This window comes from Ooceraea biroi, chromosome 1 (genome assembly GCF_003672135.1).
Source record: "Ooceraea biroi isolate clonal line C1 chromosome 1, Obir_v5.4, whole genome shotgun sequence".
Lineage (NCBI taxonomy): Eukaryota > Metazoa > Arthropoda > Insecta > Hymenoptera > Formicidae > Ooceraea > Ooceraea biroi.
Genome location: NC_039506.1, coordinates 2,539,097 through 2,554,521, shown reverse-complemented (window position 1 = coordinate 2,554,521; position 15,425 = coordinate 2,539,097). Strand labels below are relative to the sequence as shown.

At 43.3% G+C, this 15,425-nt stretch overlaps 1 protein-coding gene and 1 long non-coding RNA gene across 9 annotated transcripts; one reads left to right on the top strand and one right to left on the bottom strand.

The window, feature by feature from the left end:
- Positions 1-3,873: 3,873 nt before the first annotated feature.
- Positions 3,874-5,094, bottom strand: LOC109611036. The gene is made up of 2 exons (XR_002193357.1): positions 5,011-5,094; positions 3,874-4,064 (listed from the first exon to the last, which is right to left on the bottom strand). It is a non-coding gene; the product is annotated as an uncharacterized LOC109611036 (long non-coding RNA).
- Positions 5,095-5,378: 284 nt separating this feature from the next.
- Positions 5,379-13,664, top strand: LOC105280342 (armadillo segment polarity protein). 8 transcript variants are annotated; one of them, XR_894118.3, is made up of 11 exons: positions 5,379-5,543; positions 7,009-7,075; positions 7,150-7,380; positions 7,527-8,348; positions 8,429-8,697; positions 8,776-9,117; positions 9,195-9,368; positions 9,530-9,832; positions 11,021-11,117; positions 11,497-11,558; positions 12,493-12,553. XR_894118.3 is itself a non-coding variant. In XM_011340820.3 (10 exons), the coding sequence occupies exons 2-10, from the start codon at positions 7,039-7,041 to the stop codon at positions 12,675-12,677; spliced, it is 2,460 nt and encodes an 819-aa protein (XP_011339122.1). In that variant the 5' UTR covers positions 5,380-5,543; positions 7,009-7,038; the 3' UTR covers positions 12,678-13,664. The 8 variants fall into 8 exon arrangements, 7 of the variants coding, with proteins under 7 accessions (XP_011339122.1, XP_011339130.1, XP_011339127.1 ...); XM_011340820.3 differs by lacking the exon at positions 11,497-11,558 and having other exon boundaries at positions 5,380-5,543; positions 12,493-13,664; XM_011340828.3 differs by lacking the exon at positions 11,021-11,117 and having other exon boundaries at positions 5,382-5,543; positions 12,493-12,624.
- Positions 13,665-15,425: the final 1,761 nt, after the last annotated feature.

Here is a 15,425-nt window from a genome sequence, read left to right as displayed (position 1 = left end):
CTCCCCCGATGTGAATCATCGTAAAAGTGTTTGGCTGTTCAATATATTGTACTTACGCAAAGCACCTCCGCGAGAGACGAAAGCGAGATTTCTTTTGTCTGACACGCTGCATAATTCCCGATTTCGTATGGCAAATTTTACTCGACGCGCTATCCAGCATCAACGAATGTCATGGCAATTTTATTTTGTACGAAGGTAAAACTTCCTGTTTATCATCCTATTCGATTAATTCAATCTCTTTTGTGCCAATTGCATGAAAGGACAAACGATTGTTTCTTTATCTTCGCAGTATGCCTTCGCGCTTTTTTTATTGACCAGTAATCGCCATGCAATAAACGTGACATATAAATAATGCAATACACGGTTACTTACAGTTGCAAGATAATAATAACAGAAAAGTATAATGAACAAAATGCCTTTGTGCACAACTTAACGCTTTCAATTTTTGATAATCCAGATGAACGGAAAATCAGCTAAATTACGCGTGAATGTATTAAACACGAGATTTTGTTGGAAAGATATAACGAGACAGGCAAAGAGGTACACAAAGGAAAGAAAGGTGCAAGCGAAGGGAATTGTATTGCACATACGTCTATCGTACAATACATCGTAAGAAAATGGGAATATGTAATATATGCAGAATTGGGTCGACAATTCAAGATGGTTCAAGACACACGGGCGACAGATCGCACGTCGATGATTAACGATCTGCCTGAATTCGGCATGAAGAATGCCGCGGTATTTTTCACCGTCGACCGTTCGAGCACTCTAAATTCTCAGGGCGGATCGACTCTCCGTGGCGTTTACGTAGATTAACGCGGAAGTCCCCATCACCACAAATCATTATTAGCATATTATCGGCGACACTTATCAGGGCGCCGCGCACCAAGTTCTACCCTCTCAAATAAGACCCCGCTCATAAATCAGAAAGTGTCTTTCCTCGACTCGGTGATATTTCATTCGTTAACAGGTATATAATTACGTTCGCCGCTAAGTCTTCCCGATCAAATATTTTTCCGCTCGGCGGAAAATATACGCGCACAAAGGGATGTGTGAGAGAGAGAGAGAAAGAGAGAGAGGGAGGAGAGAGAGAGGGTAAAAGGAGTCCCACAAACGATAGGCGTCATAAACTGCCTGGTTTATCGACGATCGGAGGTACATCTTCATGATAAATATTTGTCTAACGTTTATCCAGGGGATTACCGTTACTTCTCGGCAATTACGAGTCGTGTATTTTACGAAGAGTGCCAACGAGCGCACGGCGTAACGTGCCATCGATGCCGAATGCATTGCCAATCAAAGCTAAAGTCCAAGTTTATTATCTTCTCCCCGCATTTGCATCGTGATAAATTGTTGAAAAAAGCCAGCGAAACGTTGGCTTTGCAACATTTTACGAGCTTCGGAAGCGACGATACATATCCCGTCGACAGAGCCGCAAAAACAGAATCATATATAAAACGGTGATGCGCATCGGTCATCGGTCCTGAGATAATTGAAAACGCAGTGCGCGTTCGAGATAAATACGGTGCATTTCAATCGGCAAAATCGCGTCTACATATATATATAAACTTAATCGATATTTATCATTAATTGCGGCGACGGATCCGCGCGGATTTATCGCGGCGCTCCGCGGCTGTATTTCACCGCGCCGCCCGTCGTATATTTCGAAGGAAATTTTTCCACTTTTTTCAGTTATCCGCTCAATATCAGCGCAGACGTAAAATGTATCATCACCGTTCGAAACGGAAGGAACGCTACCGCCATCACGCATCCGAAAATTAATCGGCGTGGGCGCAGCCGATAACGAATGGTGTTCCCGCCAAACGGCCAGTATATTTTACTTTGCCCTCCAGTGTCTGTTATTTTGCGCGCATTCTGCCTGTCCGCCTGGCACGATTTACTCACCGGGCTCGATCAGGAATTTTCGAGTTGCGCGCGCGCGCGCGCTTGCGGACGGACAAATATCCGCGAATCCATTAAAAAATTGCCGCCCATCGCGCGAGTTTCATCGCGGCTGCCATTATCGGCCTCTTTCGGAATCGCGAATCGCGACATCGTTAATGCAAACTTTCCCTCGCGATATCAGGGATTTCTCGTGTGTCTTATACCCCTTACCGGAATCACGTTCTGTTTCTGCACCTGGTGCATCTTTTCGCCCGACGTGCTATTCCGCTTATCGGGTTGCGGGCTGCAGGCGCTGCATCTCCGCACGCGCGCGCACGAATATCAAATAAATACATAGTGTGTATGCATGTGTGCACGCTTCTACGCTAGTGTGAATGCACTTACTTATTTTCTTGATTTTCTGATGAGCATTTTTGTTCTCCTGATTCCATAATTTGTTATTTACATATGCGCGATTCGTAAATAATATATTTATTATCTTGTAAAGTAATTTTTGACACTGTTAAACGTCGTGTTATCTTAGGAGCAGCAATTCATAATTTTATAATGTTTCTTATTCTTTGTTATAAAATCAAATGTTTGCACATGTTAATCCTGGAAAAAGAATTTTATTTCTTTGCCAATAAACATAAAAGTGTTCAAAATAAAATTAACATTTTGTCGATAAAACAGACAACTCCACGAACCCCTTAAACCGATACAGATTACCAATTTGAGAAATTCATGACTGATTTTTATAAAACTAAATCGAATATATTTGATTTGATTAAGCTCATCTTTCTTGGATAAAAAGATTTATTTTATCCTCAATAAAAAACGCGCGTGCGAATAAAGTTTTACCTAAATTTAATTAAAGATTAATAATTAATGTAAGCAATTATATATCAAATGTCTTTATTCCCGGTTTTAGAAAGTAGGTTGGATCGTTTTGATATGGACACTTTGAAGTATCATGTTTAAAAATTGAGAGTTTGACCAATAAATAGAATTAATTGATAGCAAATCGATATAGATAATCAATATAGATGTTGCCGATAAATAGAGTAATAAGAAAATAAAGGATATGAGAGGCAGTATTTCGATGCAGGTCAGTTTTTTGCGTGCAATGGAAATTACAATACAGTGGCGTTGCAATGTAAAATATTATGGACGCGAAAGTTTTGACGGATTTTGCAAAGAAGTAACTAAAGTTAAGATAAGTATACATATATATAAATTACATGTTAACATAGCGTTGTTGCTAACATATAATTTTTTTATAATTATCAATGGCGCGATATGAAAAAATTATATAATTTCTCTCATTTATTATATCTTTATCTTTCTTTGATATAAATTCACTTTTTAACGTCATAAAATTATAATCTTTTATTTAATGCAGCTGTAATTTATGATTAATAATAAATTCAACTAACTTTCTAAACATTTTGCACATCACTTAAAACGGTTTGATAAGGATACCCAGAAATACCTTTGTTTATTGGAAGCAACTACTTCAGTGATGCTCAATGTATCGCGCATGTGCGAAAAACCTGACCCTTATTGGAACCAGTATTTCCAGGTAGTAAGATAAATCTCACTACGCGATACATGCATGAACATCCAACCTGTATTATGGAACAGGTCACGTGACTGACTGAACAGACTCGTACTTAGATGTCATACAAGATACAATTTTGAGGGCCTATATAAATTTTATATGCTTGTATATCATACACTGATATGATATAACGTATAAGATATTGATCGATTGTATCGATATGTAAAACGGATATGTTATAAAATTATTTCTTAATTTAAACTGAAATAAATAAATGTACTCTTTGTCTGTTTCTCTCTCTCTCTCTTTGAAATATTTAATCAAAAAAGAAATAATTAGCGGTAGACGCAAAATATTAATAAATTTTATCAATATCATTTAATCAATTCTTAAAAAATTGTATATGCACTTATATTTTCATTTCCTTCTTTTCTGGACATAACGAAAAATAATAATAATAATAATAATACCTTTTTGCGATAAAGTATATACGGGATTGAGGATTGAGAACGTCCAATGTTCATACCACTGCGCATGCTCGAGATTTGTCTCACGCTCTGGCTCTGGATACACTGTCGAGTCGGTACACTGGTGAAGGGTAAAGCAGTTGTTACCGAGACTGTGAAGAAATGAATCTTGTGGATTCGGAGAAGTGCGATATTTACGCTGATAGGAATTAATATAAATCATTGTCGCGTGAAAAACCGATAAGGTGCACATAGGCATAGCTTTGCACAGATTACCTACCCATTTTATGATATATTGTAGCTCAATATATTATTTGTGCTATATTTCATATATTATATCTCGGATTTATTGTAAATATGTAACTTCGAGAACGGTATCGTTTTTGTCACGTGACCGAATCAAATTGAACCATTCAGAGGAAGAATGGTTCAATGCTCCGATCGGCCGGAGCTCAAGAGAGCTTTCCAGCAAGGCAACAGATGACAGCATATACGCATGTAAACAAAGCGCATAAGTTGGCCGGATGGCGATGCCAAGGCCCTCTCTTTTTATACAATAAAAAAAAAGCGCATAAGTATTTGATGAAACGCTTTCTTTTCAAGATCGACCCACGACATAATTACGTCTATGACGGCATAATGATGACGACATCATTACGTCACTTTGTTACCTGGGTCGTTACCTTACGACCTCAATGTCCCGAATATTATTACTTCCGTATATTATATATTTTCGAATATGATGTTTAATTTAAACTGTTTTTAGATTTAATGCGATGTTGCAAAGCGTCATCATTATTATTTGAATATCCATTATAATGTTTACATTGCATTTCAACAATTGCAATTTTAATGTATAATTTTATCAAACATTTATAATGCAATACATGTATATATTTATCCCTTTGCAAACAAGGCAGATTAACCTAAACATTTGCCAAACGCATATACATCTGTCGATCAGCCGGAATGATTGTTTTGCCAAACACATATACGAGTTCATTGTCTACGCGAGAGCGAGTTTTCGCTGAACGCATATGCAAGTTCGTCGTCCGCGAAGAATTAAATTTTATAATAGAATAACAAATGAAATCATACCTCACGATTATAAGAAAATCTCAAGAAAAAAACCTCGCAAAGCCGGCAAAAGCGGAGTAGGAAGCGGGGAAACAAATTTCGGTCACTCAGTGGAGCAAACGTAAAAGTGACAGAAATTAATGCTACAGTTGGCAGCGCCGCCACAAAGAGACAAACTCTCAACTCCGCCTCGCAGCTGTGTCGACCCGCATCGCGTTACGTCGTCCTCTCGGAAAACACTAGCTGACTAGCGTCGGCACTGTGTCGCCGCGTGCCTCGCTGGAAAGCTCCCCGCGAAGCGATTCATCTTGATCCGTGACGCTCGGCTGCACTTGTGCGATCTCGGCGCAGGCGGCGGAGTAGCGCTGTCGTCACTCGAGCGCTGCGCGTCCCTTCTCGCCATCTTTAGTTGGTAAAAGCATTGTCGCGGTGAGCGGTGTCGGCTGGTGCCTCAGCTCGGTGTATCGTGTGCAGTGCGAACATTTTGTACGGCGATACACGGAGGAGCAGGAAGCTCCAGCAACACGGGACACGTGTAGTCGCGTCGAAGCAAGGTAAGTCGCAGCGGTAGCAGCCGCCCATTGCACGCCCGGAATCGTGGCCCTCTGTCGCAGAGGAGCCGCCGTCGCCGTCGCCGTCGCCGTCGCCGATGCGTACTGAGACTATCGCGAGCTACTAGGGAAAAAACTCTCGACGCGACGGTCGTTCGGCCTGAAACTGGTCGCTCGTCTCTGCGGAGCGAGCGCGTTGAGTCACCTGAAGTGTGCGTCAGACGCGACAGGTTTTATGCGACAATGACGCTCATTAGAGGCATGTTAGCTTTAGATACGACAGTTCGTCTCTCGGGGGCGCGACGCTCGGGCGTCCTCGACAAGCGGGGACATCAAAGGGATCACGTCCGTGCGCCGACTTCCGGCTGTCCGGAGTCGATCGCTGAACGCGACATGCGCACCGGCGTCGGTTGATGCCCTGCAAAGTGGATTCTTCGTGCCTCCGCTCTTTCTCCCGTTTGCATTCCCGTCCCGCCTCGTTATTCTGCGATCAGCATCCTTCTCCTCCCCCTCCTCCTCCCTCGCTCGTATAGTTATCCCTTTTCGGCCTTTTTCCGCGCTGTCTGTCTCTCTTTCTCTCGCGCGCCCCTCCCCTTTCTCTCTCTCTGTCACTCGTGGAGATACACACACATACGTGTGCATCACGGACGCGCACGGATACGCGATAGGGCATACGTATGCACACACATACGCGTAAATTGCCTCTCCCTTCGCTGTCGCCGTGCTCTCCTCTCCCCTCCCACGCTCGATCCCGTCTCGATTGTTGGAAAATGGTGACGCATTGCATTCCCGGAGCACTCGCTGCGTCGTAACTTCACTCCCTCGTGAACGCGTTTCGCCATTTCGAGGTCCCGTTGGGATCCCGACGCGGTTCCGCGTCCCCTCGACGTCATCCTTGCCGAGTACAACGGCACGTCATTCGTCATCCGAGGAGGAGCGCGTACGACATTCGATCGTGGCCGGCCGCGACATCCGCGAGCCTGAGGCTGTGCGCGAGAGCGAGATAGACGGAGAGAGAAAAAAAAGAGAGGGCGGGTAAGGAAAGAAAGAGAGGGAGAGAGAGAGACCCTTCGATCGCGCCCACATTCCATGCGAGAGCATCTCTCCGCGTCGGAACCGAGTACGCTGATAGTGGATACACAACGTAGTGAGTCACGCGCTGCGTTGTCGTCCATGGAGCGCGGTCCCGAGGACCACGGGAACGTCGCCTCGCGTCCGCCCATCTTGCGTCGTCGCCCTAAAGTTGTTTCCTTTTGCGTAATTTCGAACAATCAAAGAGAGACGTGGACCGACGGATCACGCCGCGGACTCTTGGGGCTATTCATAGCCCATTTTTATAACGAGATAATCTGATACCGTTGAAGATACTGATACTGCTATCTGATTGCTAACAAATATCTTCGGGTTCATATGTAAGACGATGTTAATACAAGAGCGGGCCGTGAATGCATCGTTCTGTTTGTTGCAGGTGCGCAGGTAAACCCGCTTGCTGTGCGACATGAATTACCCAATGCCCACGAATCAGTCCAGACCGAGTGAGTATGAAGTTGATGGTTTATTTGCAATTGGAGTTGGGTCGTTACTCTCGTAACTACATTTGCTGTTTCAGTGTCTCAAGGAAATTACCGAGGTCCGGGCGACCTGCCCATGGGTTCCGCCAAGGAACAGACGCTGATGTGGCAGCAAAACTCATACTTGAGTGATTCGGGCATCCAGTCTGGCGCAGTCACTCAGGCGCCATCGCTGTCCGGCAAGGAGGATGAGGAGATGGAAGGAGATCAGTTGATGTTTGATCTTGATCAGGGATTTGCACAAGGCTTCACGCAAGATCAAGTTGATGGTGAGGTTCCAGATTCAAAATTCCAGTCACAGCACTTCTGTATTTAGGCCTTCGCGATTTAATGACGTTTGATCTTTAAAACTCGATATCTCAATGTTGAAATTCTGATATTAGATATGTCTTCTTTGCTACAATCCTATGTGCAGCATGTCATAAAGGCTCGCATCTTCCAGAGATGAATCAACAACTCAGTCACACTCGGTCGCAGCGTGTGCGTGCTGCTATGTTCCCCGAAACCCTGGAGGAGGGCGTGGAGATACCCTCTACGCAGTTCGATCCCGCGCAGCCGACTGCCGTACAAAGACTGGCCGAACCGAGCCAGATGCTGAAGCACGCTGTGGTCAACCTGATTAATTATCAGGACGACGCTGATCTCGCCACGCGTGCGATTCCTGAGTTGATCAAGCTCTTGAACGACGAGGATCAAGTTGTCGTTTCTCAAGCGGCTATGATGGTGCATCAGTTGTCAAAGAAGGAAGCCTCCCGTCACGCCATTATGAACAGCTTACAGATGGTAGACGCATTAGTACGCGCTATTTCTAATAGCGACGACTTGGAGTCTACGAAAGCAGCGGTTGGCACCCTGCACAACTTATCACATCACAGGCAGGGTCTGCTAGCAATCTTCAAGAGTGGTGGCATCCCTGCACTTGTAAAATTGCTGAGCTCGCCGGTGGAGTCCGTTCTTTTTTACGCGATCACTACGCTGCACAATTTGTTGCTTCATCAGGATGGCTCGAAGATGGCGGTACGCTTGGCCGGAGGTTTGCAGAAGATGGTTACATTGCTTCAACGAAACAACGTTAAATTCTTGGCCATTGTCACCGATTGCCTGCAGATCCTGGCATATGGAAATCAGGAGAGCAAGCTCATCATTCTTGCCTCGCAGGGCCCAATAGAGCTCGTACGTATCATGCGCTCTTATGAGTACGAGAAATTATTGTGGACCACTTCGAGAGTACTGAAGGGTAAATGTTCATGATTTTATCATATTATCATAATTAAATCTCATTCCTTCAATAGTTAACGGTTAACATTTCATCCGCAGTCTTGTCCGTCTGCCCTAGCAACAAGCCCGCTATCGTGGAGGCTGGCGGGATGCAAGCGCTCGCTATGCACCTCTCGAATCCAAGTCAACGATTAGTGCAGAATTGTTTGTGGACGTTGCGCAATCTGTCGGACGCTGGCACGAAAATCGACGGTCTTGATAATCTGCTTCAGAGCTTGGTGCTCGTCCTGAACTCGTCGGATGTGAACGTGGTCACATGCGCAGCCGGAATCTTGTCAAACTTAACTTGCAACAATCAGCGCAACAAAGTGAGTCGTAATGAGAATTAATCTCTTGCCTGTCACGTTTCAACGAGCAAACTCACAAATATCTGAATATTCTTCAAGATCACGGTATGTAACTTCGGCGGAGTCGACGCTCTCGTCCGCACGATTCTCAGCGCCGGCGATCGGGAGGAGATAACCGAGCCGGCAGTATGCGCGCTGCGCCACTTGACCTCACGTCACGGCGAGGCGGAGATGGCGCAGAACTCCGTGCGACTAAATTACGGTATACAAGTCATAGTGAAATTGCTCCATCCGCCATCCCGTTGGCCCTTGGTGAAGGCCGTGATCGGCCTGATCCGCAATCTGGCCCTCTGCCCCGCAAATCACAGCCCGTTGCGCGAGCACGGCGCGATACACCACCTTGTGAGACTCTTGATGCGCGCATTCCAAGATACTCAACGAGTAAGTGTAACTGCGGATTCCGTATTTCATCGCGGAATCGCGTATTTCCTCGTAGACACAGTTATTTTTATCTGCAGCAACGGTCATCGGTAGTCAGTACGGGAAGCCAACAGACACCTGGCGCTTACGCGGACGGAGTGCGTATGGAGGAGATAGTGGAGGGCTCAGTGGGCGCCCTTCATATTCTTGCGAGGGAATCCCATAACAGAGCGATAATCCGCTCACAGAACGTTATACCCATTTTCGTACAGGTATGTGGCGTCGCTTTCAAGAAATCCTCAACATTTTCCTAAACATAAAAAGATGAGCAAAGGATATTCGATCATCGAATGTCTTGCGTTCATTGCATCATAGGCAGCTGGTTTTCCTTTTATTTGTATTTAATAACGTCGTGATTCTGTTTCTTGCGCAGTTACTGTTCAATGAGATTGAGAACATTCAACGCGTAGCGGCCGGCGTACTCTGCGAGCTGGCAGCGGACAAAGAGGGCGCGGAGATAATAGAGCAGGAAGGCGCCACGGCTCCGTTAACGGAACTGCTTCATTCTAGAAATGAGGGTGTTGCCACGTACGCCGCGGCAGTGCTATTCCGCATGAGCGAGGACAAGCCCCAAGAGTACAAAAAGCGGCTTTCCATGGAACTGACAAACTCCTTGTTCCGCGAGGACCCGAACCTGTGGAACAACGCTGACTTCAGCATGGCTCCAGATCTCCAGGTACGTCGTAAGACGGGCGAGAGAGCGTACCGCGTTGCACGTGAATACCGTCCCGTGCCGTGGCGAAACAGATTTACTTGCAAACACTATGTAACAGCATAGCGAATTTTAGTTTTGCGTTACTAAAGCAGGTTCCGCCTCGCATAGTCGGCTCGTTTTCGCGCACTTGCACAGGAGTCAGGTTTGTGGATTGTCGACGCATAAATGGAGGCACGTTTTACGTGCCGTAGCTTAAAGATACGCCGGAGATAGGTGGTTACATTGTGTTTCATAAATTGTGCCACGTTGTAACGAGTTAGCTCTTGCTGGTCATAGAGACACCCCTCCTCTTTCTAGTCGTGACTCCAGGTATTTATAAAATGTATAAAAGATCTTTTTCCTACGTAGGTTTACAATTCCAAGCACAGCTATTCGTATGAGCCGTACATGCGATTTTATTTTTAGTTTACGACGTTTTCTTTTTTCAATCTGCACCACGCTAAGGCATCAGCAGTATTTATTTTGCGCCTACAGCGTCCTCCCGGTTCTCATTGCTCATTACGACTTTTACGCTTCAGACACTTGTCGTTAGTTCGACGCAAAAGGAAGAGTACACACCATTTACCATGTTTCAAGACTAATTTCATTTATCGCTTCATGAAATACGAAACAAAGCAGTTTGGTAATGTTTGCTTCCTGCGCGCAGGAGTGCGCCTTAATACACGTTTACATTAACTCGTGTACGCATCCGTAACTGGATTTTAAACTCATGCTTCAGCTTGATAACAGTTTATCGTGTCCCAGGAGAGTTAACGAATCTTTTTTCCATGACGCGTACCTGTATCGATATTCGCCCGATAAAAAGAGTCGAGGCAACGAGCAATATGAGAAATGGTTGCGCGCCTAATGGAGCAGCGAACGGGATACACATTTGGATAAAATCTTACTCTAATCGGTAGTTTGCAAGATAATATGCATGGGAATGCGTTTTGTCCCTTCCGCAGAAGTTTACTTCAAATTATTTCTTTTTTTTTTATTTTACTTTCTTTCCACCGTTTTAATATTATTCACGTCCATTGATCGTCTTCTTTTTTAATGACTGCCGACTTGCCGACAATTAGTGCGCGTACTCTGCCATATTTCGGGATGTCACGATATGCCTCCCTTAGAAGATACGCTTTGTGTTGACCTGAGCTACCTAATCTTCAGGACATGCTTGGCCCTGATCAAGGCTATGATGGTATGTATGGGCAAGGACCTCCTAGCGTACACAGCAGCCACGGCGGACGGGGTTATCAACCGCAAGGTAATTCATAAGTGTTATCCACATTATCTCATCTTGTACGTCGAATGCTGGCTTCCCAACAATCGGTCTGTCGCTCGGTCGAGACGGACGTTGCGGGCGGGCAGTCGCGAACACGAATCCCTGTACAAAATGTGCTCGTGCATACATAATCTTTCGTGTAAATGTAATTCTAATTGACAAACTGCATATGACGTATGGATATAATGGGCTGTAACGGAACATTTTTTTTGTACGCGTGGTGTAGCACCACTCTCCACGAACGGATACTGTCTTGCATTCTCACATAACCGAGGGAGCGCAATAAATTTTAATAAAATCTCGATTTTCTTTTCGACATTACCTCTAATATAATGCATTTAATTGTATGTTATTTTAACAGCAGCTTAACCCGTGGACTTAAATTAAAATACAGGCTATCAACAGTTTCTCGCAGTAACATAGGTGATACTTGGTGTCTATGTGTTGTTCTGGTGTTTCCCTTGTATGGTTGTACAATGTCTAATCGAGATTGCCGGTTTTAACATGCATGCCAGTATTATATTATTCGATTTCATTTCGGTTCATTATTTCCAAATTGATTTTTATTACATGTATCTGTATACCTGTTGTTTGCTTGCACAATGCACTTGATGTCAATATTGTTATGTATATATTTTGTAATGTAATATATTTCACATGCCATCTCGCACGCACTCATTCTGTATACATTCTATGCGTATCTTTATTCTTTCCGCTACAATGTGCGCTTTATGGTGGACAAGTCATATATGGGGATAATATTTTGTAAGTAACCGAATTAAAATTTCCCAATGTGTGCACAGTGGATTTCCCCACACAGGAGGAAGTATCGTACAAATCTGTATTGTAACTTTTTTATTTTGTAAAACCGCTGGCAACACATTAGTATTTTTCCATTTTTCTGTCATATACAGTTTAATATATGTTAACGTGTATATAATTGAGTTGCAGTCAGTTTGCTTGTCGCTTATTTGCGTTATCACATAATCGAAATCGAAAGATTAAAGGAAGGTTTAAAGGAATTAAATTTATTTCCTTGCTTTGTATATAATGTACATTTTATTGATGCGATTCTGTCCTGCAATATATATATATATATATATATATATATATATATATAATTAATTTACGGTTATACAAACAAATTTCTTTAAATTTTATATAATTGATAATCATTTTGAGAGCAAGAAGTGCATCTTACCAGACGGCTGCAATTTACTCTTGACACAAGTTACGGTCCATCACACTGATAAAGTCCTGCACCTTCCGTGCGGCGTAACTTGATCGATGTATAATTACTGCACGAATGTCGAGCGTTGAGAATTCCTTAAGAATGATTTATTTTCCTGTACGGCAGGTTATGACCAGATACCAGTAGACTCAATGCAAGGATTGGAGATAGGTAGTGGCTCGACGTACGGCGCGATGGACACGATGGATGTGGCACACGATGGTGATTTGAGTTTCGACCACTTGGAACAGCTTCCCGCGCCGCCGCAGGACAACAACCAGGTCGCGGCCTGGTACGACACTGATCTCTGATTCCTTTGGCCACTCTTGCGAGAAAGAAAGGACATTCTGCGGAAGAAAGAAAAAACCAAGAGCACGGAGGTATTATTTTGGAGCATTGACAAGAGCGGCGATTCTCCGAACGCGCTCGCTAAGCGCATGGCGAGCCAATGACCAATCGCGATATTGTTATTTTAGATCGTTTTTACTCTCGCTGATGACAAAGATCATCTTCGAGAATAACACATTGTATTTTATTATTAATTACTTTTCAAGCATATTTATCATGATTCTTTTTGTTACAATTAATTTCATCCTCATTCATGTTATCATTACGACCAGACTTACGCATTTGAGATTCCATGAATTGCACTGATTCTACAGAACCTGTCTCGTTACTCTCGAGAACCTGGCAACTTGCACTAAATAAAAAATGTCATTGCTCGAACGTAGTGAATCGGAAAATATCTTTTCATTTATAAGAACCCGTTCATTTCTCAAACAAGGCAGGTATTGTATTAGGATCCGATACCTGTCTTTCAGCGCCATTTAATCGGACATTCGATTGTTCGCACGAATTGTGCGCGAATTGTGTCTCAACATTCGCACAAATTCGAATGATCGAGGTTCCACGCGCATCCGCAAGAAAATGATATCATCTCGTGCCAATGAAATTGGCCAATGCGGAGCGCGGAATCTCTCCCTCTCCTTCTACCCCCCTCGAAAACAGGTAGTGTCATTTCGAAATATCGATGACTTATGATACATATTAGTATTAACGAATAACGGTGAATTTTCGTATTTATGTATTTTACAGGGTAGCTATACTTAATTTTTATTATTATCATGTAGTAGCTATGTGCAATCGGAACGACACAATGGTATCACAAAATGCCCTATACGCGCTTCCGATCGCAATCGATGTATTAGAATCATAAGGAAAAGACACACGTAATTCGTACACACATGTATATGTATCGTTTAATTGTCCATACAAATAAACTGCCCGATTAAGCGAAAGGCGCTCATTTTCCGTTTCCTTTTCCCAAGGCGCTAGCATAAGTCGTTTAGATAACGACACAGATCAATTTACGCAATTCCAATCTTTCACAAAGTGAACCGCGTCGTTTTGAAAAAAAAATCAATTCTGCTAATTGCAAATGTCTTTTCGCACAGAAGATTGCGCGCGAAACGGGAAACGCTCTCTCCCTCTCTGTCTTTCGCGAAGCAAGAAAATTAATAAATCAAGACATTCGTGAGCGTTAATTTGCCGCGCTAAAATGACGGAACGCTCGAGTATAATCGGCCAACCGTCCGTGAGCGTTAAAGATCGTTTGTTTTAACGCTAATGCTCGTGCTATGGAAAAATAGCTTCGCCGCGGAGACTTTCACTTTGGCAGTCGCGGCGAACGCTGCGGTCCCGTGGTAAGAAGTTACACGACGCCGACACGCACAATTTGTCGTGGGACATCATCCTTGGTTCTTTCTCGCCACGGTTGGAGAAGGGTGCCGTGCGTACGGCACCGTCAGGTCATTAATCGCCAGTCGACTCTCGTGCGGTGCACGTTCGCGCGTACACCACGTCCTGAAGGCCCGCGTATCTCGCGTTAACGGTTGTTTCTTAACTTGTGCGACTCGTGGAGACTCGCCTTGAGAGACTTCGAGTTTCTTCGAGTGCGGAAGCCGCGTTAAAAATCGCTCCGCTCATCGACGCGACCACTTCCGGACATCTGTCGCCGAAGGTAGTGCGCGGTGCCCTCGAAACAAATGTTTTTGGGACGCACTACCGTGAAGTCGCTTGCACGGGAATAATTACAGTTCAGCAAATAAATATAAATCGATAATAAGAACATTCTCGTAAATAAATATATGTAACACTTTAGGCTACATATATAAAAATTCTTCATTATTGCGGAGAACGAAGGCAGTGAATTCGGGAATTAAGGTTCCACTCGGTATACAGGTAAGTTTGAAAATAGCAGGCTTTGCGGTATACATCTGCAGTATCTTTCATGTTTTCTTGATCTCTTTTGACCTGTTCTTCCACATTCTTTGACCCTGGAATGTTTTTGTGACTTAAAATAGCCACAATCTTCTCAATAGGGTTCCGGTAAAGATCTTGAACGACCCATCGCGCGTGACAAAAATGTTCTCAACGGATCAGGCGAATTATCAGTTTCGTGGTAAATGCTTCTTATTATCACACGTGCTTTTAAAATGTTTTTCAGGAATCCAGAGAACCTAAAGAATAAAGCATAATCGAGTCAATGAATTAATATTCATTATTACATGTAATTTGTAATATGATGTGAGAGTAATCAGTGTCATGTTATATTTCAGTGTTTATGTGAATATTCAGTGTTCCTTTTTATTACACTTAATTCGACATTCCATCAATACCCTACGACCAGAAGTATGCATATTAGATTTGATTGCATTGATTCCCTAGAACCTGTCTCGTTACCCTTGAAACATGGCAACTTGCGCTAAATAAAATGTCATTTCACGAATGTAGTAAATCGGAAAGTATCTTTTCGTTCAATAAGAGAACTTGTTTATTTCCCAAACATATAGCTAAGTATTGTTTGTTAAAATAAAATTTAATATCGCAATATTGTTTTCAAGCTCATATTGAAGCCTTCAAATTAAATTGTATTACTTTCCAATAAAATAACATTTATCATGAACATGAAATACAAAGTAACGCTAATAATTCATATTAAAGTATTCATATTAAAGAGACACTTTAGCAGAAGCGTAAGAACATTTACGCGATCAGAT

Bases quoted from the DNA above. Each gene is read 5' to 3' on its own strand.
- LOC105280342 (XM_011340820.3), top strand. From the start codon at position 7,039: ATGAATTACCCAATGCCCACGAATCAGTCCAGACCGA. The intron at 8,698-8,775 runs GTGAGTCGTAAT...ATATTCTTCAAG, and splicing joins GCAACAATCAGCGCAACAAA to ATCACGGTATGTAACTTCGG. The intron at 9,369-9,529 runs GTATGTGGCGTC...TTTCTTGCGCAG, and splicing joins TTATACCCATTTTCGTACAG to TTACTGTTCAATGAGATTGA.